The following is a 27,761-nucleotide window of genomic DNA, read 5'->3' on the forward strand; positions in this document are numbered from 1 at the left end:
AAAACACTAGCGCATAGATTTGAAATTCGTTTCATGGATAAATTCACATCTTGCCATCGTGTCGTCATCACGAGGTAAACAAGGGATTGACCTAACCTCTATACTTCAAATAACCTTCTACTAGTGCGCTGCATCGAGGCCTTTTTTTGCTCGCCGTCTAATAGTTCACATGGATGATGCTAGATGGCTTATGGAATGGACATTTTCTTCGCTCGAACATTCAAACGATTGGTACATAGTCATCATGTTAAAAAGTAATTTAGTCTATCTTAGCAATACATAGCAATAGATGATTATGGGTTGAAATTAGCAGGGTGAATTTTTACACTTATATTTGTACGATTATTGTCACATTCATATTCTATATATTCAAGCGTATCACACTCAAGCGTGGGAGATTCAAAAGACTATTTTCGAGCAAAAGTAGGTCAATGCAGTACTCTAGTGTCTACCTTTTAAGTGAGAATAACCAACCATCCACCATACATCACAGTTGGCATGAGACAATCTTGCTCGTATTGTCATGCGAGAACCAGAGGGACATAACTCCAATTTATGAAATTTAGAGGGGAGAGGAAACATTGTTTTCTTAGGAAAATGAATTAAAAAGTCAGTTACTTGGAGATATACGATTCCATTTTACCACTAAGGATTAGAAGTGGAGATATGGCGATATGAATCGAAATAGAGATCTTCAGATGAGGTTATTTAAACAAAACAGAAAACCACAGTTTTGGAGTTCTGGTAAAGTACATAAATATGAATAAAAATCTCATTTATAACAACTTTATATAAAATAATTAGCATAAAGGAAATGCTCCACTCATTCTGTGTGCAATTTGTCATATGTTAACACAACTGAAGTAGTGTTCTTCATTTATGTTTTACTTTCTTCTTTAACCTTTTCCTCACTCCTTGTGCTTCTTCCGTATCATCATTATCGTCATTTCTATTCCTCTTCCCTTTGGCTTTCTTCTTATCTTCCAATTGTTTTAGTTCCTGTGTAAAAAAAATGATAATATATTAGGGCTTTTATGCCATGGAAGAACTCACTGAAAATGTATGATATTTCAGTCAGATGGTCAGTGTCAATTAAAAAAAAAACTTAATAATAAGGATGGACCGATTCAAAAATATTGCTGAATACAAAATTGCAATGTTCCTTGACCATGGAATGATTCGTTAATTCCTTATTTAATGTATGTAAGCAGGTGAATGCAATTGCTTTGCCTTGAAAAAAAAAATTGACATTTACTATACAAAACTAAGGAATATAAATTATACAATAAACTAATTATTAGTTTAGTATTTATTATTATTATACTAAATAATGTAAAAACGAATGAGTTAGTTGCATGTCTGTTTTATGCAGAGAGAGGTTAATCAGAACTGCATCTACAGTTTTAAAGTGGAATCTGAACCACTAGCCTATGTGCTTTCACCTGGGCACAAATCTTGTGCCTCTTTATTACAAGGTGACACCAAGGGAGGCTGAAACTAGTAAAGGAATCAAATTCTAATCTAGTGGTAACACTGGACATAATATATTCAGACTTCATATGTCAGTATTAATTGACTGATTGAATTGCTTTATTTTACTTCGCTTCTTGTGCCACTTTTGGCTAATTTGCGAAGATGAGGATGAGTGATGATATGATGAAACTGATGAATGGACACACACAAACATCCATGCCCAGGTCACGATTCGAACCTGGGACCCCTGGCATTGTAGCATGATGTGCTAACCACTCTGCCTCAGAGGCCGGCATATGTCAGTATTGGCTTGAAAGTTAATTTCTCTGTGTGCCTGGTATGAAAACACATTAGTTAAGGCTTCACACATTCTCAATCTCAGACATAGTGGAAGTGATGTAATCAGAACCATGCTCTGGCCACCTCAACTCGCCCAGGTCTTCCCTTATGTACCCACTGATGTGAACCTGACTGAGACCCAGATCTTCTTATGAAGGAAAACCAATGGAAAATTTTCCAAGATGACCAGCAGGAGAATTGAACAGTCTCTCCCATGTGGTGGTCTAATTCTTTTACTTTTAAATGAATGCACAGTAATAGCAAAATGTAAGCAGCAAAAACTTTTCAACATTTTTCACCATGCTATGAAAACACAAGTCACTTTTGGAAGGCCAACAGGAGTTAAAAGTTTTGCATTAAAATGATGAGACCATCTACTTTGCACCATTTCGGTACTACTCTCGAAGTCAAACTACTGTTTCTAATTAGCTTAGCTCTTATGGCTATTCCTGTTCCAAGTTGTATTGAGCGAGGTTCGACTTCATCACTTTGTAACAATAGTAAGTTCAACTTCAAACTTACACAGAATTACACTAACTACCAGCATAGATGCACACAGGTCAGGGTGCTCACTCTAGGACCATGATAAAATTCATGTATAATTCCTGGTTTCCAAGGCAAAATTTCAAGGAAACAAGCAGATGTTCCCTCAACTTCAAACTTACATATTACCACTCCCACCACACACATACAGATATATTAGCAATAAAAATGGCCTGTGTGATTGCAATGTATCCAAAAATTCTAATTCAATTAAACGGTGTACATATTTAATTTAAGGCACAGAGTTTACATTTACCATTTCAGATACCCAGGCTAGAAATACATTTAGAAACACAAGTCACAAATGGTACAGGATACGTATACTAATCTATGAAAAACCATTAATTGTAAAATACAGTAGAAACTCGATTTACCATTTTTCAGGGGACCAAGCCAGAAAAACATAATATGCGGGAAAATGTAAAATAATAATATATTAATAAAAGTTGCAATTCTTCACGTCTATGGAGGCAAATTCACGCATAATTCCTGGAATTACAGGTGAGTAGCCATACTGCAGGTGAACATGCAAAGCCTGATCTGTATGGGTTAGGGATGAGTGTCTGGTAGAGATAAGTGGAGCTTAGTTAACAGTTTTCTGAAGTCTGAGTTATCCTGCGAGTTAGGCAAAATCACGGAAAATTTATTAATTATGTTGAAACAATACAAAAAAACATAATGGACTCCTTTACACAGCAATAAACATAATGCTGTGATAACTATATAAATATATTTACTATTACAGGGTGGCAAGTCTACGGTCATGATAAAATTAAAGCATAATTGCTGGTTTTTCAATGTAAACTTTCCAAAAATTCAAGGGTACAAGATGTTTTCTCTATTTCAACCTTATGATTGATTTGTTTCATTTTACTTTGCGTTTGTGCCACTTTTGGCTAATTTGCGAAGATGGGGATGAGTGATGATATGATGAAATTGATGAATGGACAGTCACACAAACATCCATGCTCAGGCTGGGACTCGAACCCGGGACCCTGAGCATCGTAGCGTGATGTGCTAACCACTCCGAAACAGGGGCCGGCTTCAACCTTATGTATTAACGCCTCTCACCACCCACCCACCCAAAGACACACACAAATGTATTAACAGTATAAAAGGTCTGTGCGATTCCAAAGTATCCAAATTCAATTCAATTAAACGATATATATATATATATATTTAAAATATTTAATTTAAGGTGCAGGGTTTACATTTGTCATTTCACACACTGGGACTCGAAATACATCAACAAATGTTACAGGTCTATATTAATCTGTAAGAATTTCGAACTCACATTTATCTAATAAGCTTCAAGATTTCTTATCCTGCAATAATTTTCTGTCTGTCAGATAATTATTCTGTACAGGACACGAACAAAGTAAACGAATTGAGAGAATTGTGTTTTATTTTCCAACCAGCTTTCTTTTCCTTCGAGAAAAATTCCCGGAACCAATAATTCACGTATAATTCCCAGAATTCAAGGCATTCCCAGTAAGTAGACACCCTGTACTAGAAAGGGAATGTTTATTTTGTGTAATAAGTATTTTAAATGATTTTTAGAATTATATTCACCATTTTAACATGATAATGTCATTTTACATACTGCTTTTGATCCTGAAATATGTCTAGTATTTGTACCACAATCTTGGATCTTTCATTCATCATAAATATGTGGCCTTATCAATCAGGTAAAACCACTGACTGAATGAAATGAGAAGGAATAACATGTAACTTGGTTGACAGAGCACAAGTTTTGGACATTTTCTCAATAAATGTTGTATCGGTTCTTGCATTGCCTTTCTGCATTAGTAGTAACATGTCATTATTTCCCTTCATAGGTGAAACAACAATTATGAGTAACTTTCCAGTGGTAACTTACGTTGCTGCATGAGGGTGACATATCTGCATTATATTCTCACACAACATTCAACAATATATAACACAATTAAGCCTTGTTTCCATGATTACGAAAAACTAAATATGCTGACCAAGGCAGTAATTTATTTTATTAAAAACATAAACTAAACGTAACATTTCAACCTTCTAGCAAGGTCTTCATTAGACTCTGTATCAAGTACAAAAGTAACAAGATACAAAAACAGGGCATTATATATACACAAACATTACTCCCTCCAGACTATTTAGAAAGTTGTTTGGAACTTTCTCGCAGGTGGCTTTAACTTGCCAACTGTACTTTCACCTAAAAGGCTAAACACAATTACTCCCATATAGAATGTAGTTGGATTTTTATCTCACGCTCTTTTCCCTTCATTTTTCTTCCTTCTCCTCTCCTCTTTCTCTCTTGTCCTTTCCACTCTTTCTAACACCTTCTTCCATTCTTTGTTTAACTTCAGTCTCCCATTCCAGTTCATTGTGTCTTCTTCACCTTTCTTCTCTATTTCCTTGGCTTCCTTCCATTTTCTCACTAGCATTCTCTTCTCCCTTCCTATCTGCTTAGTCTCATCCCACTCTATGTCATGTTCTGTTTCTCTCGTGTGTTTAAATATTGCATTTCTCTCTCTCTTAAGTCGTACATCATCCCTATGTTGTTTCAACCTGTTTTCAGCCTCTTTTTCGTGTCTCCTATGTACACACACTGACATTCTTTACATTTTACTTCGTAGATAATCCCTTCCTCTTCCTCTTCTCGGTTTTCCTTTTTCTTGTTTGCATTCTTCGCTATTCCTAAGATGCTTCTCCCTCCCTGCCTGTAAGTTTTAATTCCCACTTTCCTAAGCACTTTGCATATCTTTTCTGTGGTCTTCCCCATACTCCTTATTCCAAACTAAACGTTACGTTTAGTTTATGTTTTTAATAAAATAAATTACTGCCTTGGTCAGCATATTTAGATTTTCATCAACAATATACTTAGATAAATCTTCCAACAACTTCTCTGAAACTCAATTAAAACAGCTTACCACATTAGCCATTCTCCTTGCATCCCTCACCCTCTCCTGCAGCATCATTACTTCGTCCTCCTCCGTCTTGTACAAGGGCAGCTGCTTCCCTATCAAATGCTCTATTCTCTGATACAGCTCCACATCATACTGGAAAAAAGTATGGACAATTGTAAACAACTGTTACAAAAATCTTTAAGTCTGTAATCATATGTAACAAAATTATTATTTGTACAGAAAAGAAACAACAAAACTAAATAAATAAATAAATGAAAGCTTATAAATATTTACATATATTTTCTCACATTTTTTAATTCCTTTCTGTAACAATTTTTTGAAAGCAAAAAAATTAAACATTACAATAAAAGTTACTGAAAAAATGTTTTTAATACATAATATAGAAATAATTAATGAAAAATACCCTAAAACAACTTCTTGGGTTTAAAATTGTCTCTAAATGGGAAATCCGAAGTGGAATATTTGAAGAAGAAAAATCGACAATATGCAGATAAGTTATTCAGTGCTATTCTCAAAAGTGCAATGTAATTTGACATGAGTACAAGTAAAATTCAGCAATGAAGAAAACATGACATCAAGCGGTTGAAATTTGAAAGAAGTGCTTACAACACATGTGCACAAGGATGCGGTGTGATTGTAGCCCATCATTCATTCACAATAGAATTTTATAGTGAACGAAAAGCCAGTCTTATTGTACGAGCCCGTCGCTAGTCCGAAAACGGTTAATATATTTTCTAGAGCTGAGCCGATACCACTTTGAACTAATAATGATATCGATGATCTTACAGATTCCCGATACTAATGTTTCGGGGCATGCATATTTCATTTTTGACGAAAAAACGAAATTTGAAAAAACACATTATAGTGTTAATTTTTCATGTTTTTGAAAGGTGTGAGATGCATTTTGTGACCATGTTTTGTCACGAAATAATGCGAAATGAACTGCAAAAAGCGAAATTAACTCTTAAACACGAAATTTAGGGTTTATTCCCAGATGCAGCACCTTCTGAGGTCTGAATTATCCTGAGAGTTATGCAATTCCCGGAAAATTGATTAATTCTGCTGTTAATATTGGAGAAACAAAAATTGACTCCTTTACACAGAAATAAACTTAATACTCGGATAACTACATAAATAGGCTATTAGAAGTGAAATGTTAATTCTGTGGAATAAGTGTAGTTTTTAAATCAAATTTAGGATTATATTCACAATTTTAAAACCAAAATGTCTTTTTATATACACCACTTTTCATCCAATTTTTCACCGCTATAACACCGATATTTTATTTATTTACCGCTTTTGAACCTGAAATTGACTCAGTTTTTATACCGAAATTTTGCTTTTTTATTTACCAAAAATATGTGCCTCTACTAATGTTTCAAAATTGTAACATTTAAAAAGTTGTTCAAAATACTGATGAATATTAGTTTGTAATTATTCCACTCCCATTATTTGCATCAATAAAACCAAGAGTTTTGCTGAATAACCCCAAGAATTACATCAGAATATTAAAATCCATGACATGTAATCACTACAGGCATGCATATTCAGTTTTGAAGGAAACACGAAAGTTGATTTACCAACGTGACACTTTCACAAGTCTGAATTATCATGCAAATTATGCATATCACTGAAAATTGATTAATTCTGCTGTAAATATTTGAGAAGCAAAAATGGATTCCTTTACATGGGAATAAACTTAACACTCTGATAACTTCACAAATGTGCTATTAGAAGGAAACTGTTTATTTTGTGTAATAAATAAGTATAGTTGTAAATCAAATTTAGGGTTACATTCACCTTCTTAACACCGAAATGTGGCATTTTTGTTCGGAAATCTTAATCTATTATTCACCATAAATATGTGGCTACAGGAATCACAAAATTAGGTTTTTCACACAACACCGGTGCAAAATAAAAATAAACTTCACATCTTGCATAATATACAGGATGATTAGACCCTGAGAAAGTTTTGTGCAGCATTTTTGCAAACCCTGCGAAAGACAAAAATGCCAGAAAATTATGGTAAATAAAATTCCAAGTGATACTTTCCAATACAGATACCACTGATATCTACAGTTACCATTACATCTGTATAAGTATCCCCTTAGCCCTAGTTTCTTGATGCAATGTGAATATTGATGATATTCAAGTGTTACAAATGTCTGATGAAGTGTGCGCATGTTCTTCCAAAAAATTGAAAATTACTTTAAACACGTATATTAGAAAGTGGCCGCGGTGGCTCAGTCGGTAACGCGTCTGACTACCATGCTAAAGGTCCCGGGTTCGATCCCCCGGCCGGTTCAAATCCGGGAACTTTTCTAACGATGGAAGCGGCCCCGGCGCCCACCCAGCGTCGAATAACATGGGTACCTGGGGAAACCTGGGGGGTAAAGGCGGTCAGGGGCATGGTGATCACATAACCCCCACTCACGACCGGATCAAGAAAGTGTGGGGCATTACCCCCACACCCCCTATACGCCTTCATGGCGTGGTGCTAAGCACAGGGGAACACTTTACTTTTTACATTTACGTATATTAGAAGAAATAATAATAACAACAGGAGTGCATTACCCTCATTAATAATGTTACTACATAGACATTCAATTTTAACATTTTGACTTGAAAAAAAAATTGAAAGTGAAAAGGTACACTAGGTATTTGAATCTGAATCTAATTCACTTCGTACCTGACACACAAAGGTGATAGCCTTTCCCGACCTCCCAGCTCGAGCCGTTCGTCCCACACGATGGATGTAGTCCTTGCTGTGTGTGGGGATGTCGAAATTGATGACAACGTCTACGTGAGGAATGTCCAAGCCCCTGGAGAGACAAGTCTTGATTAGATTTAAATCTGCCACAAAAAAATTAAACAACAACATGCAGGCATCCAAAGTCTAACATACTTGTTCTAGATAATGTCTGTGCTCTCATCTATGTAATTAAATCACGGTTGACGTTGTAATTGACCAAGAAGAGAAAAATCTTACACAATGACAACAATGGAATGGTTCTGTAGTATGAATGCAATAGCTTGATATTGTCCAAAAGAAGCTGTAGTAGAACAACTTTGTAGAAAGCATGCATGCAAATGCAACATGTGAGATGGTTCCATAAAAATGGTAAAAAAGAGATACAGATGATATGAATGAATACATCTGTAGCACCTCTTCATCCTGGTCTCATCATAAACATAAAGTATGTTTCATTTCAATACGGAACTTGGACCGGATTTAAATTAATCTGGAATAAAGATTCTTGGAATGTACTTAAATTCATCCAGAAAAAAGGTTCCTGGACTGTACTTAAATTCATCCAGTGAAATAAAGTTCCTGGATCGTCTTTAAATTCAGCCAGAGAAAAAGGTTACTGGACAATTGAAATACTTTACAGATAAAAAGGTTCTTTATGGTCCAGAACCTATTTACACTTGCTGATTTTCTCTCCTGGAACTTTAACAACCCTGGTATGTACTAGGTTTCTGTCATTGGTCTCATGCCAATAAGTCAGTGTAATTAGTAGCAACATACATAAAAAAAGTTGTTAAAACCATTAATATAAATTAGGGATGGGACGATATGGAATTTTGGCTGATACCGATAAAGTACCGATATAAAATTTACCGATACCGATAACCGATATTCTACCGATCCGATATAAAATTAGAAATGGTCCTGGAAGAACCTGAAAGGTTCATTGACCTCCTTAAAAAATGTGTTTCAAAGTGACTGCAGTGCAAGAGAAATTGCATATTTAGACATTTACTTTTTAAAAAAGTAGGGCATGGAGATTATCCATAAAAATTACAACAAAAATGGCAGAATTTTGCACTAAACTATCAGATATTTATCGATATATCGGATTGGTAAAATAATCGGTAATTTTACCGATAAACCGATATGCCTATATCGGCCGATACCGATAAAGTACCGATTAATCGGTCCCACCCCTAATATAAATGCATAAAAATTTCACTGCAATTATGTGCATCAATTTACGACAGTTTTGCTTTAAAATATTCAAGAATTACATCAGAATATTTAAATTCCTGTCATGTAATCCCCAAATACATATTTTCTATGCAATACTGCCACAAAATAAACAAAAAAAATTGAATTTTTGCATTATTTTCAGAAAATTAACCCATGAAGTCCCAGAGAACTTTTTTTGCTTGGATTTTAATTTATTTTCGTATACATACTTCTGAAGATGGAATATGAGCTACCTAATCGAAATTTTTTGTTTGCCATGCGTTATTCCCTAGGGAGTAGGTGATCTCATATGAGATCACTGGGACTTCGGGGGTTAAAGTTAAACATGAGAAATAGAAAATGTAACACAATATATATATATTGACATTTTATTTTTATGCATAATATACAGTGTGTGGGTATGTGTGTGCGCACGTGTAGGGGTGTGTGCGTGCGTGTGTGTGAGTATGCGCGCGTGCGCATGCGCGCTGTTACAAAAGGACAACTTAGATTAATTTTATTTTATGCATTTTAGAATTTTATTGTTTTTATTTTATTCAAATTAGTAGCACATTTATGGTATTAATAATTGGAATAGTAACAAAAGAATATTATAATGTTATTTTTCATACCTCATCTACCCAATATTTGATGTAATTTGAAGTCTTAAAATAATACAAGTCATACAATACAGTATATCTATGACAAAGTAAATTAACACATTAGATTCATTTTAGAAATAATATCAAAGAAATTTTCCAGCTTCACTGAAACATCTACAACTTGGTATGATATGGCACATTGCATTCCACGCATAGGGTAACATTACACTTCATGCAATAAGTACGAGGTCGTCCAGAACAACCTTGCCTCTGGCATCGTCGTTGTTGATCTCTTCTCGTCAGCAAATGGTCCTTCTTGTCGAAGCGTATTTCTGCTAGAGAAACCAGCCTGGAAGTGACTCTTGATGACAGAGCGATTGGGCGGTGTTGCTTTATAAGAGCCAATGCCTGCGAAATTCCAAAAGCGAAATTTCTTTTTTGTTAACAGTTCTATATATAAGCCAGCTGTTTACCACTGCCATATCCAGAGCTCTAATCACGAGAGGCCAGTACCATTTTTTCCCTCGAACACTTACTACATGTTTTGCACACAACCAGTCATGGAGATCCACCCCTCCCATTCCCTTGTTGTAACTCCGGATTAGTTTTGGCTGGCGCACAGTAATCCTTTGCTTCTCTTTCCTGGAATATCGAACTACATTACCAAGTGGTTCCACTGTATCAAAGTTTGTGGCAACAGTAACTGGACTGTTGTCATTCCACCTGACAACCAAAATGTCATTGTTCTTGTCGAAACAATAATCAAAATCCCCACGTTTCATCTTCTTCATATCCTTAACATTTGTAATTGGGCACTTGTGCATCTGTTGCTCCCTAACTGTACCACTTGCTCGGAATCCTATTTCTTTTAACTCAATCAGAAGTGGAAATGTTGTAAAGAAATTATCAAAATAGACTTCATACCCTTCTGGTTCATCAATGGTAGTAAGCAAGAGTGACTCCACAACACTTGGTCCAAGAGGAGTTTTATCATAATTGTCTCTTCGTTCTTGGTAAAGTTCAAAGTTATAGCAGTACCCATTTTAACCACATATTGCCCACAATTTGTATCCAAAACGCACAGGTTTTCCTTTTATAAATTGCTTCAGCGTGTTGTGCCCAAAATATTTTACAATCATTTCGTCTATGGACAATTTAGCCTGAAAGACACCGAACTGCATGAAATTTCGGTTCAGTATGTCTTGCAGGGGACGTATTTTAAAAGATTTGTCAACAGTTTTTTGATTTGTCAGTCTGTCATCATTTCTTTTATTTGTCTCTTCACTTAGTTTGCTGTTATCATTGAAGTGCACAACAGATTTCAATTTCTGAAAACGATTACGATTCATGCTTTCCCTAATCAACGGAATGCCTAAGTCTTCTTTCTCACTCCAATAATGTTTCAAGTCTGGGAGCTTATGGTAGCCTGTAAATAACAAAATGCCAAAGAAGACCTTCATTTCTTCTACACTACACTCAAAACCGGTATCATTTTTAAACGTTGTTGCATATTTGACAGTCTCACGTACGATATGATCAAACAAGTCAGGAGAAAAAAAAAGTTCAAACATTTCTACAGGAGACAAATTCTTACACTGAGATACTAATGCAGCCTCCTTCTGTGATGCAATATCAGATTTACGTGGCAAATCATTATAATTGGGGCTGCACTTCCTCCACTTCGCACAGGTTAGGGTGTCAACGCATCTCCTCTTCTTCACTTGCACTGCGTCATTTTCAACAGTTGAGCCATCTAGGTATAATGATTGAACTGGATCCCCTAAAACTGCATTAGAACCATCTTCATTGACTTCCTCTTCTTCATTGCACGTACAAGCATGATCTCTGTTAACAGAATGGGTATAACACACTTCTAGCGGCCCTGGCACCTCACTGACATTAGCTGCACCAATCTCATCATCGTCACCTTCATCTTCATAAGTAAGACAATCTACTTTGTCCGGCGGAAGAACGACAACTTAGGTATCACTAACTGATTCGTTTTCACTAAGATCACTTAGGATAGCCCTTATTTCGTCAATTGTACATGCTTGTATGTGCGAAAAACACGACATTGTTCTTCGAACAATCACCAACAATAAATGCAACAGCTGGCTGTGTACATAAATGCAGCAGTACGTGTTGCTAATCGTTCGACGAAAACAACTGTGGAGTATGATAAACCAAACATCATTGTTGCCAGTTCCGAAATGTCGAAGTCCCAGTGATCTCATATGAGATCACAGTTTTCTTGGCGAGGAAATATCTAGGATGTTTTTAATATAGAATGACCAAAATTGCTTTATATATACTTCAAACTACTGATGATAAAATAAAAGCAGAAATACGTCAGTATACCACATTAACAATGAATAACAAAAATTCTCGGTAACCCTTCTGTGAAACTTAATAGAATGAAATTTTTGAACACTAAAAATCATTGTCTTAGTAGAAACTAGTAAATTATATTTACATTATACACAATTCATGGACCTTTGAAAAAGATATGAAAGAGCATTTATAAAAAATTATTGCAAAATATTTACTAAAATGTCAGTTTTGTTAGGTGATCTCATATGAGATCACTGGGACCTGATGGGTTAAGACTGTAAATTTTGAATGGCACCTTTGTGGTCCCTGATAAATACTCGAAACTCCAAAAAAGTAGCATCCATTACAGATACATAAGCATTGATATCAGCTCGGGCTTAAAAAATACCCTTTATGAAGTAATTGGAAGTTTTACCTGCTGGCAACATCTGTGGAAACAAGAATGGATCTGGCTTTTGCACGGAACTTTGTCAACGCTCCAAGACGTTTATTCTGTGACATCTGACCATGCAGGGGAATAGCCATGAATCCCAAGCATCGTAGGAGAACGGCTGTCCTCATTGAGTTGCTACAAGTTCCGCAGAAGATCATGAAGGAGTTCCCAGCCATTTCATTCAGAATATGAACCAAGTACACATCCTGGAAATGTCAAGAAAAAACACATGTAATGAACTTTATGTTTGCAGATTTTACATTTTCCTGCATTATAGATTCAATTTTAATGGTCCCAACACAGTTATAAAGTTTTCCTCGATTTTATGTTTTTTCAGCTTGGTTCCTGACAAACTTAAAATCGAGGTTCCACTGTGTAATGATACACAAGAAAAACAAAACAAAACAGAAAAAATGCAAAAGGGTTTAATTCACAAAAACCAATGCTGCATTAAGAAACACACATTGCCAATAAAAAAGGTACACATGACAAGTAGAAAATAACCATTCTGGGTTCCCAATATCTCAGAAATCCTGAAAAGGTCTAGGCATTTATTAAAAATATTTTTAAAAAACAGGAAAAATTAAAGGAAATTTTTATTCAGGATTGGAAACTAAAAACACATTTCACTTTCTCTTCTCAACTTTTTTTTTGGGGCATAATACATAGTATTAAAATGTTCCTTTGTTTCTTCTCATTTTTTTTCAATTGGACTGTCACAAATGAAGAAAAATGGTGTTTATATTATGCAGAATGCACAGAGCATTCCCTGACATTCGCTACGAGACTCGACAGCAAGCGACCTGGCGTCAGCGCTTGTCTTTCCTGGTGAACGGGATCTGCAACAGTCGCTAGAGTCGGCTATTTATAGTTTTCATATTGTGTACTAGTCTTGACTACAGAAGGTGTTGAAAATGATGTCCCTCTGCTGCAACACATTCCTGGCATCTCCCAAGGAAATTGGAATTCACACGTGCAAGTTTGTTTACTGTAATTCTCCCGATTTCTTGTACAATACTCTCTTTTTAACTTCACGGATGGTGTGCAGATTGTCTTTGTATACTTCATTTTTTGATTTCCCCATTTTTCTTTCCACTTTTATTCAGAACTGACCCTATGTGGAACGGGAACAACACCAGGAACGTTCGTTGCAAAACGTAGTCCCACTTCTCCACAATTCCTCTTTCCAAAGTAACACTCGACAAGATAAATCCTTTGTTGTAATGTAAACTTTTGTGGTGGCATATTAAGCCACAGTCTTCAACACACGGACACGACACAACACAACACAACTTCCGAGGGAGGATTATACTGGTGTCAGTCTGCAACGTCAACAGCAAGGTAAAGAGAGCGAAGCCAGGGAGAGAGAAAGAACCAGACTGTAGCGTGCGACTGTCGCGGACCCCGTTCACCGGGAAAGACAAGTGCTGATGCCGGGCCACTTGCCGCAGAGTCGCGCAGCGAATGTCAGGGAATGAATGCTCTGTATATGACAATCAGCATGAGAATTTAAATACTAGTTGTCAGAGAGAAACTTCACAGATATTAATGTTCAAATGTCTCCATGTATTGAAGTACACTCCTGTACACATAAAGTGGCACTCTTCATAGGGTCAAACAGCTGAAGAATGTACCACTTTATCTGAACAGGAATGTACAAACAGCATTAATCAGAACTGAAATGTGTCCATTCTGTGAAATCAATCTAGGATTCATGTGCAGTGCATTAACTATCATATAATTTGGAGAATTCTTCAATTTAATTGTTCAACAATTACTTGAATCGTCCAGGAATTTCTCACCTTAAATTTGCCAGGTATGAACAGATAATACTGTTGTAGCTTGTCCACCGTCTGGTACTTGGTGGAGACCTCCACTTTGACGGGATCCTGCAGTGAGGCTCTCTGCAACTTCTTCACCTTCTTGGTCATCGTGGCAGAGAACATAAAGGTTCTCCTCTCCCTCGGTATCACCTTCAAGATCTTGTCTATTTCCACCTCAAAGTCCATGTTCAAAATGCGATCGGCTTCATCCATAACCTGAGTAAGTGTGTGACAAGTGAGTAGAAAACACAATGACAAAGCAAGCTGTAGTTTAGACAAGAGTGACACATATTGCAACTCAACAGGATATATAATATAGCTAACACAACACAGTATATTACAACAAGGCAGTATTATCCAATATTTTTCTGGATTTCTGATGCATTGAATTGTTTGCTAATTGAAAGGCAATACTTTTGACAGTATAAATATTCTGGAAATTAGTATGTTAAAAACATTTCATTCACATTGTGCAAATATTTGCACAATTTCATGACTATCTTATTAGTCTGAAATTGAATGTATTTTAAAGCAGATTAAAATTCTTTGTAATCATTCATTAGGGTGGTATGAAATGATCAAAATGTTGAATTTGTACCTAAAAGTTGTTCTTGGCAGGCAACATGTCGCACTGCACTTTTGCAGTAAGATTTTGATTTCTAGGGGGGGGGGGGGAGAAGAAAAAACAACCATATGCAATATGTCAGATTTTACATATTGGTCTTGTACTTGAAGTTTTGCTGTTTATAATTCATAGTGTGTCATGATACACCAAGGATAATTAGTCTTCGTGAAAGTGTTGTATGGCATTTTTGCAGACCCCACGAATCATCGACACCAGAAATAATGTAATAACATGTAATAATGTGCAAGAAGCAACAATTTAACAACATGCGATAATTAGGGGTCCAGAGTACCCCGGGAGCTAAGGCCCAAAGTTCGAAATTTGCCCACACCATGCGACAGCAATGAACATGCCATTTCTTGAAAACTGCATATGATATTTCAGTTCTGTTTCATTGGTATATGTATAAATGTATGGCATACTTGAATTACAAAACAATATATACATTGTTCCTAAAGAAATTCTGGATTTTTTTTTGCGTAAGCTAGCAACACTGCCACATTGCTATTATTTTTTTGCACAAGTGTTAACCTGTCAATGAAACTTTGCATAGTTGCAGGAATGTCCAAATGCTATTTACTGCTTCTTTACTAACACTCATTTTGGGACGCACAATGTATATATTTTACCTCCGCTAAATGCCCCATCTTTAAGAAAGAAAACAAAACTGATTTAATCTATGATAATTAGTTCTCGAGCTACGATTTATTTTGTGCTTCATGGCAAGTTTGAAAAGTGTATGCTTGAAAACGTCTTGTGTGCAGAGAGTTTTCCCTCGCATGAGGCTCCATCTGCTAAAGGCTAATGTTTTTCCTTTCCCCACTGGAAATAAATTACAAAATAGTCATAGTTTTGAAGGACATCTTTTAAAAAAAGGGCATTTGGACACACTGAAACCTTAGAAACATGAGCTAGAAGTTAGTAAAATAGCGTGAAAACATATCAAAATGATGCAAGTTTATTATACTGCTTCTTACCAAATACTTGAGCGCCCTCAAATTGAATCCCTTGGTGTTCTCCAGATGGTCAACCAGCCTGCCGGGAGTGGCTATTATGATGTGTGGCTTCTTTGCCAAGGTCATGGCCTGCGATATCATGTCCATTCCGCCAACAATCACAGCACACTTCACACCTATGCTGCAACCTGCAATGCAGACATGCAATATTAATTACCCAGACAGACAGCAAGTGATAAAAAGGTTCAACTAGCCTGCAATGTAGAACACAAAGAATGATACAATGATTCATTTTCTGTCTTTTACAAAAATAAAATAAAGATCATTATTATGATTGACCTCATGCTCAGAAATAAATCAGCCATTACCAGCAGGATGAAAATTTTTCAATGAGATCATTGTTTACGAGTGACTAAGTGAAATTCTAGTTTTCAAACTCGTTGGGTAAGAAAGGTGGACATTTTCAAACATGCATTACTATCAAGCCACAGGCTGATTCCAGGCCAGGTGACTGCGGAATTTGTGAGAACGAGATGAAAGTCACTGTGGAATTCGCTTTGTTTTATCTACGTTCAAGTGGGGATGGATGGTTGTGAATTCAACAATTTCCTTTGTGCTCTTCCATTCTGTGTGTGTTGTGGGACTTCTGATATAAGCAGATACCACAGCAAATGACAGCGAATAATGGACAGTAAGCCATAAACAGAGCTGGATAGATCAGCGTTACTTTAATAACTGTATTTGTGTATATTTTTAACGCCACCTTTCTCCCTATCCAGGTTCACCCAAACAACAACAATGAATAGTGTTTAGACATAATTGAAGAAGCGATATAATCAACAGATTTTTTGCTGTACATTTAAAAAGTCTTGCAACATTTAAGAAACTAATTCTTTTTTTGCATCCTCTGAGTCTAGCAAGAAAATTTTACCAAATGTCACAAGATATTTTCATGTGTTATAATGCTACATGAGAATAATTTTGGGAGTTATTTCATGTTATTAAAGGCATGTGATGATCTACTATGACTTGGTAACTAGCTTTTGTTATTTTAAACTGAAGTTATACAATTATCAATGAGGTATCGGTACGAATCAGTCAGGGTATCAGGAAGCAAAAGGTTCTACGAGGCTTTAAACTGCTGTAAAATTGCTTTTTTGGCACTTCTTGCTACACTTTCTATACCTACATGATGCCCACAATATATATACTGATTACACTTAAATAAATGATGTCCAGAGGATGTCTGATGTCCTTACCTAAAGCTTCTATTTGCTCTGAAATTTGAAATGCAAGTTCTCTTGTCGGAGTGAGTATGAGAGCAAAGTACCGCTGTGGATTTTCCAGAAGAGACTGCAAAATTGGAAGTGCAAATGCTCCTGTTTTCCCTGAACCAGTTTCTGCCAATCCAATGACATCTTTTCCTGGAAACCACACAGAAAAAATCACAAATTCAAATGAAGAAATATATATCCAGAAAATAAGATTAAAAGTGTTATTATTATATTTTTTGTAACATGAAGGTTTTGATCTTAAAAGAGTAAAACAAGACAAATTCTAGAAAAAATGTTTTATTGAAACTGGGTTTAAATATTCTTGAAAAGTAGGATCCTTGAGCTACCATACAGCGGTTCGAGCCACTCTTCTTAGCAGCACAGGAAGTCTTGACCCGAGATGCCTTTCAAAGTACTCGTCGAGGCTACTTGTACCTTTCAATCATACAAAAACTGTGTTCTTTCAGGCTCAATTTCACCCTCTGGACGAAAAAGAAGTTGGCCGGGGTGTTTGGTGGGCAGGTGGGGAAGCATTGCCACTTTCTTTTCTTTGGCTAGAGATCACTTCCAGGAATCAGTGAGATGGTGCGTTGTTGTGGTGGGGAAACCAGGTGTCTGCTATCTCATGGTAGACACGTGCAACTCATTTTCTCAAGCAATTGAGCACCTGCGTGTAAAATTATGCATTGACCGTCTGACAGACTTCACTTGACTCACATGGCTGGCAGTTCTGGTTTGTCTTAACATTTCGAAAGTGTCTGTAGTGGATCTACAGACTTAGATGCAACATTTTATTGAGTGCCACTGTTCCAAACTGTGCTACATTTTCAACAGTGACACGAAACTAAAGCAGCTTCTCACTTTCCTGCCAATGTGAATGCTGGAACGGCTAGTTGGCAACCAAGTTGCGTCAGACTGTACAGCTGACATACTCAACCAACCCAATAGATCCATTGCTCAACCCTTCTGACTGGACTACCAAAAATAGTTGCATTACTTTTGGAACAGACCTTGTATACAGTAAAAAGTGTGTAGAATAAGAACATATGAAATTAATTCAAGTCCTGTGGTATTTGGGTAGTAAATTTTATAATGTATGTGAAAAATAGTGTCTGATGATTACAAGAGGAACAGTGGGCACAACAAAAACAAAAGTTTTTTGTGGGGCCAGATACTGATTTTGCAATTTTATGAATATACAGATGTGCTTTCTACAGGATTTCAATTTTACACATATCTATAAGGCATAGTATTGACAAGGTGATCTGATTACTTACTGTGTCTTTTGTGCAGAATGATTTTTAACATCTTCCTGCTTTATGCTGAAGTGTACATATATGTTAGGCAGGTCAAGTTTGGTAGTCTTAGCATTATAATTTCTCTCCCACGTATTAACCATGTAACTGTTTACATTTTAAATACGCTAGGATTGTTAGGGCTTTCTTGGTATTTCCATACTTTCCTCCTCCTCCTGTAATGTTTTCCATGCAAAATGAACTCTTCAGGTACTGGTGACTTAGAAGCAAAATCAAGACATGATTGCTTGCAAATGAATACTGTTTACATCTTTAAAAAACATATATTAACCTCTCTGAACTTGAAACTAACTTTCATTTTTCTAGTATTCTAAATACATTCCTCATCTTTATGTACAACTTGCAAAAATCAGTAAAGAATTGGAACTGTGATCACATTTTGAACTTAAATTAATTTCTATCAAAATGGACAAACCTGAGAGAGCAACAGGAATAGCTTCTTTCTGGATTTTTGTGGGATGTTTCCATTTCATCTGCTCACATGCTTCACAGAGCACATCAATCACTCCCTGAAAGAGAGAGACGCATCTAAACAAATAGTTTTGTGGTTTAGGTTGGTTCAAAAACTTCCTAGCATCACATGATGGGTCACAAGTCTTTAAACTGTCAATTCCTGTAAAAAAAATGTCATGGGGCTGCCCAAAAATGCAAACAGTTCAATTCAAATGACAACATACATGAGAATTTAACTTAGGCGAAACCCATGTATTTACCAATTGCGATTTCACAGACATTTCACCCATTGAGAGGGGTATTAAATTATCAGAACATTATCATGCACATTCTGAATGCAACTCACTTTCAGCCGAGTTGCATTGATGTGTTACTTCAATTTAAGTTCCAAATATGTCTGGGATCAAAATAGTAATGCTGAATGGATCAATCAGTCACATAAATGCATCCAAGAGAAAATTCCCTATGTGCCGTTAAAAAATGTGTCACTTGTATGACAAATAAGCCTGTATGAAATAAAGTTGCATTATAACCTAATATTAAATGTAATGTTTAGCAAAATAACTGAAGTGACATTGGAAAAATCTGCACAGTTCAGATGTCATGGAAACAGTTGTTCTTCCTGTCAGTCCCTGAAGTGGCTCGTGAAGCAAGAAACAAGGATGTAGAACCATCACTGGCTTGGGGAAAGAGAGAAGAGAGAAAATCACGCTGGACAGACAATAAGAACCTGTGAATAGAGTAAGACAGTGCACGAGCAGGAACAGCTGTTCATAGACACCACCATCTTGAGGATACATCCCACCTCTCCCTAAGGAGAATGGATGAATACAAGATCGCAAGTACTCGTACATAATGCCACAGTCATACATTCAGGGACTTTATTGGACACAAACTGTTGCTACCATCTACCTCACATGCATGAGTTAAAGAATATTGCATCAGCAAATGCTTTTGTTGTAAGGTTAGGCAGGTCAGATTTAAGAGCACCTACCATTAAAATAATGTCCACAAATGCTTCCAATACCTGAAAATCTGTTAAATTGCATTTCTGAGATGACCCTAAACCAATAAGGGATGCTCTCTGCAAAGTGCAGATGCTTGTATAAGCTAATTTTTAAATTATAATTTCTCCAGCAAATAATGTTTAGTGAAGCTTTAACTACAATATTCCTGTAAATCTTGCGAAAAATCATGATACATTTCAAACCCTTACCTTCTGTACTACTAAAATTAATAAAAACTGCATGAAGAATCTGAAACTTGTACATAAAAAAATGGTACATTATTTTTCTGATGGTAGTATTTATTAACATGTAGAATTCACAAAAATACGTTAGAGTATTCAAATTGGTCTACTTACGCAAGTGAGTATGTATTCTTATGTGGACGACGTTTCGGAAGCTTTACTGCTTCCTTCCTCAGGTTGTCGTTTTCGGCTCGGAATATCAAGCCACGTCAGAGAAGTGTCATGTGAGGATACTGGGTGAAAGGTTTGGGTTAAAAACACTTCATAGTGCTTGAATTATACAAAATTAAAACCTCTTTGCTAAAAACCCCTTAAAACTCACAATAAAACATGTTAACACCACCACTACGGTAAACTGGAGTGGCCGTTGAGAGCCTAAACTCCCTGTCAAAGTGAAGCGAGCGGGCAGATGGAACCGCGCAGCGGAATGGTATTTCCCCTCCCACGAGAGATCCCTCCCCTCTCTTTTTGTTCCCCTCGTCACCAATCCAAGGAGAATTCCCGTTCCACCTCCGCTGCTTTCCTTACTTCCGATGTGACATGGAAGCCCATCGGGGCCCTTTTATTATTCAAATTGTCCCACTTTTTAAAAAAGCTAATCCATACGTCATCTAAATTGCCCTCGTCCCGGTTCAGTTTATTTCTGTGTCCCGCGCATATAAATGCCGTTTCGTATACGTTCCTATTAAATTTACTATTACTTCTTTTGATAACCTCTCTTTTTATTATTCTATGCCCACTGTTTATTATATGCTCTGCAAGCCCCGTTTTCGGGTCCCTTTCTTTAATGTTCTTATCGTGTTCGCCCCATCTAATACGCATGTTCCAGCCGGTTTGTCCTATATATTCCATCCCGCAATTGCATTCAATCCTATACACCCCTTTTTGTTCATCAGGGTTATCTCGAATTTTTACCCCCCTCTTATAATCCGTGGCCGCGGTGGCTCAGTCGGTAACGCGTCTGACTACCATGCTCAAGGTCCCGGGTTCGATCCCCGGCCGGTTCAAATCCGGGAACTTTTCTAACGGTGGAAGCGGCCCCGGCGCCTACCCAGCGTCGAATAACATGGGTACCTGGGGGAAACCCTGGGGGGTAAAGGCGGTCAGGGGCGTGATGCTGATCACATCACCCCCACTCACGACCGGATCAAGAAAGTGTGGGGCGTTACCCCCACACCCCCTATACGCCTTCATGGCGTGGTGCTATGCACAGGGGAACACTTTACCTTTACCTTTACCTTATAATCCGTGAAATGCTTTTCGATATTTCTAGGTGCTCTCGTCCCGCATTTCACACCATACTTTTTCACTGTTTTTTCAATTTTCTCCGTGAGCCCTTTACAGTACGGTATCCCAACATAATTAACTTTACTATCCAACCCTCCCTCCTCATTTTCCTCCTTTTCTAACCTGCTATCAGAATCGGGGTTCCCCTTTGAAATATTCTTCCTTGCTCTCCTAGCTAACACGTTCATTTCATATTCGGAAAATCCATTCTTCATTCCTACCTCTATTATCCACGATATTTCCTTTTCTTTTTCTACGGCATTATTGCATAACCTCTCAGCCCTTATGAAAAAGTTTAAATAAACATTCGATTTGACCCTACTTGAATGTTCCGATGCCTTATTAATATAAAGACTGCCTGCCAGGGGTTTATGAAACACCCCTGTCCTTATCCCCTCTTCAATTTTGGTAATCCTTAGGTCCAGGTAGTTAATTTTACCTTCTACCGAATTCTCCCTAGTGAAGCTTATTCTGTCCTCTTGTTTTCCTAACTCCGCAAAAACAGTGTTAAGATCTTTTTCTTTTCCAACTACAAGGATATCGTCCACATACCTACAGTAATATTTTATGTTTATGTTTATGTTATGTTATGTTGGTTAGTTTATGTTTATGTTATGTTAGTTTAGGCTCTCAACGGGCACTCCAGTTTACCGTAGTGGTGGTGTTAACATGTTTTATTGTGAGTTTTAAGGGGTTTTTAGCAAAGAGGTTTTAATTTTGTATAGGTCAAGCACTATGAAGTGTTTTTAACCCAAACCTTTCACCCAGTATCCTCACATGACACTTCTCTGACGTGGCTTGATATTCCGAGCCGAAAACGACAACCTGAGGAAGGAAGCAGTAAAGCTTCCGAAACGTCGTCCACATAAGAATACATACTCACTTGCGTAAGTAGACCAATTTGAATACTCTAACGTATTTTTGTTTATTGATAGTGAGTAACACGCACGGAACCAATATGCTATGTAGAATTCAACAGCGTAAACATGAAAATGTTCATGGTACATGCTGATTAACAGGTATCGCAATTTGTGACTAAATAATTGCATGGTACTTGTGACTTCATACACCCCTAAGAAACTGGAAAATGTTACGTTTATGAATAATGTTAAATATGTTGATTTTAGGTCATGAAGATGGGCCACAGCAAAGTAATGGATGGCTTATGTAGTACCACTTATCATGTCATGATGCCATCACTGATTTTTTTGTTGGGTTCGCAGTTTTAGCTTAAAAAGAGTTAGAATTTCTACGTGTTAGCTGGAATTGTGTGTGAGTGTGTCCATACAACAAAGAGTGGATGATATTCAGCGAAGAACATCCCCACAATTCAACGAGCAAAATCACACCCTCTGGCATGATTCCAGCAAATGTTTCAGAGCATGTTCTAAACATTTCATAAATATTGTGCTTACAGTGTTTGTGGCAGTGATTCCATGTACAAATATAACCATTATATTCTAAATGTAGCCCTTAATCTTGTGACAATGACCAGAGTATTAAAAAAGATGTTATTCGCCATAAAACAACATTGAATAAAGGTAGGTAATACCCTAAAGAATTGCATGACTAGGGAGCCTCTTTCTCGTGGAAATGGAACCTCTCCAATAGCATAGGAGCTAATGTTGTTGCCTAGTAATCAAGGGTTTCAAAGTTTAATTTTTGGTGGGAACAAATTTTTAAAAGTACATCTACTACCGATTAGGTGCAGTTTTTCAATGTACGATTAAGGTTCAAGTTAGCACACAACTGAAGTCTGGAATTTTCTGTTTTTCAATGTACAGTTAGCTCGTAACTGGAAGTGTGGTGGTGATTATTTTGACTGCCACCCCTTCTTGCAGTTCCTAGTAGCCCCGTCTGGTTCGCTGCACTCTCTTTGCACCGAAGCATCTAGTTGGTTATAAGGTGCAACACCGAGTCATCTAGTTTGTTGATTTGGAGTCAAATAGTGTATTTGGTGTCTGCACCATTTGCACTAGTTTCGGGGTTGGTGTATGATCACGTGGTGAGTGCTAACTAAACAAACGAACGATTACAGCAGCAGACAGGCATTTATTGAATCTTCTGAACTTGAACACCGTATCTGTCTACTTGGTTGAACGTCATTTCCTTGCACCACCATCACACTGAAAGACACCTGCACTACACCGAGTGTCAAAAAGTGCACCGAACTGGACATTAAAAGTTATATAGTCCGTCTGAGCATAAAGCGAATTAAAAACAAAGGTAATTACTACTTACATATGGTCCCAACACCTCGTTTATTTAGTAATTTCTAACATTCATACTTACCTATTCTGCATTGCGAAAGATTCTTCAAGATGGTATTTTGCAATTTTCACGAAAATAACTTCAATTTTTGACATGAGGAGTAATTATTGTCCTTCATTTTTTCACTTACGAAACACACAATATGGTAAGACAGCTTGACTAGCGTGGTAGATCATCAGTGGGTATGCAGTGTTTCCAACCTTCTCAACCGAAAACATCCCCACAAACCATTGATGGATAGCCCCAATTCATGAATAGCACCACGAACCATGCATGGATAGCCCCACAAACCATGCACGGCAAGGTTAGGTTAGGCAAACAGTTAAAATTATCATCATCTTGCAAAACAACAGTGTGCTTGGAAACACTGACAGGGGGTTACGTTATCAAACGTATGCAACATCTGGTTCACGTAGTGGAAGGAAATGAAAGCAAAGGCAATTATGCGTCGGGAGATATATTCCTGTTGAAAAATACATGAATTCCCGGTGAAATAGTTTCCACGATGGAAGAAAAAACCTCCACGAACATCTAAATGCCACAGAAACTCATTTCCGTAAGTAGCTTCCTCTGTAAAAATGAAGAAGGTATAATTTAACAATACAGGGAATTTATCCAATTTGTTTGAAATTTGGGCCTCAGAATCACGAATCTGTACTTAAAATTTGGTGCTTATTTGGGGCAGGTGAATCCGGCCAATTTCTAGCATGCCTTTAACAGGGACTCTATACAGAAAGCCGGGGACTCTGAGCGGAAGCGGGGCCACGTTAGCGGTTGGGGGTGGTAGGTCAATCATCCCAGGGGCGGAGCCCGGAATCTGTGGGAAATTTGGAAATCGAGGGTGTAGAAATCACAACTTACTTTAGATTATTTTGCTATTTCCACGTGTGAGCGCCAAATTTTAACTGCAGATTCGTGATTAGGGGGCCAAAATTAGTGAGTATGCCGAATTTTAAAAAAAAATGAGAAATTCCCGGTATTGTAAAATCGCTCCATCAAGAAATCCGTTGGGACCATATGAAAGTGTTCTTATTTTCATTTGAAATTTTTCCAAATTTCCCACCGATTGCGAGCTTTGCCCCTGGGGTAATTGACCTACCACTACTGAAGACCTGCCTCCACTCTGGCTTTCTCTATAGAGTCAAAGGCATGTTATAAATTGGCCGGAGTCACCTGCTCCCAAATGAGCCCCAAACTTTTAAATTTGAAGAAATCAGGGTAAAAATCTGAAATTCACCGGACACCTATAACTCCTTAGTTTTGTCAATTCTTGACATTTGTACTTACCTATCTGCTTTGCGGAACATTCTTTAACGTGTATTCACGTGTTTCTTTTGATCAAAGTAATTGCATTTTTTTCTTTTTAAAAAAAAGTGTTTTTGTAACTGAAGAACGTACGTTTCCACAAATGGTTTGTGGGGCTATGCGAGAATGGTGTGTGGGGCTACACATACTTTTTTCTAAACCAATTTTTAACTATTGTAACCTATACGTGACCCTACTTAACCTAACCTTACTGGAAATGGTAAGTCATCTATTTTTCGATATAAATGTGTGACCGATCTGATACACGAAAGCTCTTGCATCCATATACTTCCAGGTGGATTTAGCCTGTGTGTGATGTCGAAATCCCAGTCAGTGTTTCCAAACACATGTTTTTGTAACTGAAGAAGGTAAATTTCCGCAAATGGTTTGTGGGGCTATGCGAGAGGCTCGGGTAGCCTTTCCTACACCCTCGATATTTCGCACATTTCAAACATTCTCGTTACAAAAATTAGTTCTTCATAATAAACGATGTTTCTAAATAGCGCGGAAAGTATTTTTTTTGATCTACGTGCTACGAAACTTACGTTTTTTATGAAATTAAAATTCCTTGCGTAACGTCAAAAAGGTTTTTCAAAACTTTATGATGGCGAATGATGCATTCGTGTCACAGGCGCAAGTCTGAAGATTTCGGATGATTGATTTATGTCACAGGCGCACGTCTGATTTTTTTCTTTTTCTTCTTATGATTGACTTGTGCAATAGGAACATTTGCGATTGCGATATGTTCTCTGTGCGATATATTGGTACATTGGACATTTCAGACATTCGATTTCATTTATGCGACTTCAGAAATTGGAAATAATATTTTTTTCGCAACTGCATGCCGTAAAGGGGAGGGTTGTTTTTTCTAAATGACTTGTGGGATGGGATAATTTGAGACTTCTAAATTTTATGATGGGAAGGGAGTGGAGGTTGGTATTCTGTGGAAAAGGCCAACAAGGAGTTTCAACGTAGGTGTTACTTCATTTTTGGACTTACAAATTGAAATTCGACCCACAATTCAATACCTGGCCTTGGTAAAAAGAGGTAAGTTACCTTCTTTGGTTTAATTTTAGCCTTCATTACAGGGAGATGGTCTGCTGCCCCACGAACCATTGGCGCTAGCCCCACGAACCATTGGCGCTAGCCCCACGAACCATTGGTGCTAGCCCCACGAATCATTGGCGCTAGCCCCACAAACCATTGACGCTAGCCCCACGAACCATTGGCGCTAGCCCCACGAACCATTGGCGCGTGGATAGGTTAGTTCAGTTAGGTTGAGATCGATAGTTAAAATTTGGTGTCGTGTTAGTATCACGATCTAGAAATTGGAAATAATTGCGAACCATTTCAAACGACAAAATTTCAACTTTAAATGGCTGTACAGTCGTAAATACTTCTTTCCGCGCTCCAATTTTTTTTATTCACAAATAGGATCAAATAATGTTCATAATGAAAAAAAAAAAATTCAAAATTCGAGGGTGTAGAATAGGGTACCCGACCCATGCGAGAATGGTGTGTGGGGCTACGCATATATTTTTCGAAACCAATTTTTAACTATTGTAACCTATACGTGACCCTACCTAACCTTACCGGAAATGGTTCGTGGGGCTATGCATCAATGGTTTGAGGGGCTACGTAGGTATTTTTTGGTGGAGTAGGGTGGAAACACTGCATGCTATCTACGGTAGTGAAACTGTGACCGCCATTTAGCATGTTACTTAAGGGAAAAAGAAACGAAAAAAACTTACTTTATACGTCGAAAATATAGATTATTTCCGTGAAAAAAAACGAAATGGCACCTTCAAGAATCCTTAGGAATGCAGAATACGTAAGTACCAATGTGAAAAAGAAGAAAATAAAGGAATTTCAAGCGTTTCGGGGATACTTAACATTTAATAATTAAATTTAAAAATCCACTGGATCTTCCACACCCGGTACGAATTCCACCACGCACCCACGACACGTCATGTTTCAAACTTTCGTTGCAAACACAGACAGTTCGAAACATTGGATAGGATACCCAATGAATATGAACAAAACACAATCACGACGCGTGATGATGTACGAAGGTGTACGCGCCAAAGGCGTCGGAGAATTAATTTTCAACAAAGAACATGAATTTCCGCTATGAAACAATCCCACATCATACAAAACACCTTCTCGATGTTAGACAATGCTACAGGAACTTATTACGGCAAGTCACTATATACTATGCTTCGGACACATTTCTTCATTTTTACATACCAAATCTTTGAATGATGTAGTACCCTCATCAACGTTTTCCTCTTCCTGCTCCATATTGTTTGGAGTTAAACAGATACCAGAAAAAGTTTACAATTGCATATGATACAATTCAATACACGAGAAACAAATTCTACGTAAAATTCTGAACGCATACATTGTGTCAGATTGAAAATGCACATGGGCACAGATTATTTTCTCTTCCCCGACCACAGATTATATACTACCTGTACATTTATTCCCACTATTCTTCTTCTTCTTCTTTTTCTGACCCTATCAACTGGTAGTCGATTTTAGTCATCTTCCTGAGTTTTTTTTTAAGTGTGTCCGAAAGCTGCAAGACCATACTTGA

At 37.2% G+C, this 27,761-nt stretch overlaps 1 protein-coding gene across 1 annotated transcript; it reads right to left on the reverse strand.

Annotated features, from left to right (window-relative positions):
• Positions 1–772: 772 nt before the first annotated feature.
• pths (probable ATP-dependent RNA helicase DDX47) lies at positions 773–27,603 on the reverse strand. The gene is made up of 9 exons (XM_083136007.1): positions 27,413–27,603; positions 19,016–19,109; positions 17,270–17,434; positions 16,032–16,198; positions 14,409–14,645; positions 12,589–12,812; positions 7,960–8,092; positions 5,274–5,402; positions 773–999 (listed from the first exon to the last, which is right to left on the reverse strand). Exons 1-9 carry the CDS (start codon positions 27,464–27,466, stop codon positions 874–876), a joined length of 1,329 nt encoding a protein of 442 aa, XP_082992133.1. The 5' UTR covers positions 27,467–27,603; the 3' UTR covers positions 773–873.
• Positions 27,604–27,761: the final 158 nt, after the last annotated feature.

The sequence above is a fragment of the Lepisma saccharinum genome, chromosome 14 (genome assembly GCF_977018435.1).
Source record: "Lepisma saccharinum chromosome 14, izLepSacc3.1, whole genome shotgun sequence".
NCBI lineage: Eukaryota > Metazoa > Arthropoda > Insecta > Zygentoma > Lepismatidae > Lepisma > Lepisma saccharinum.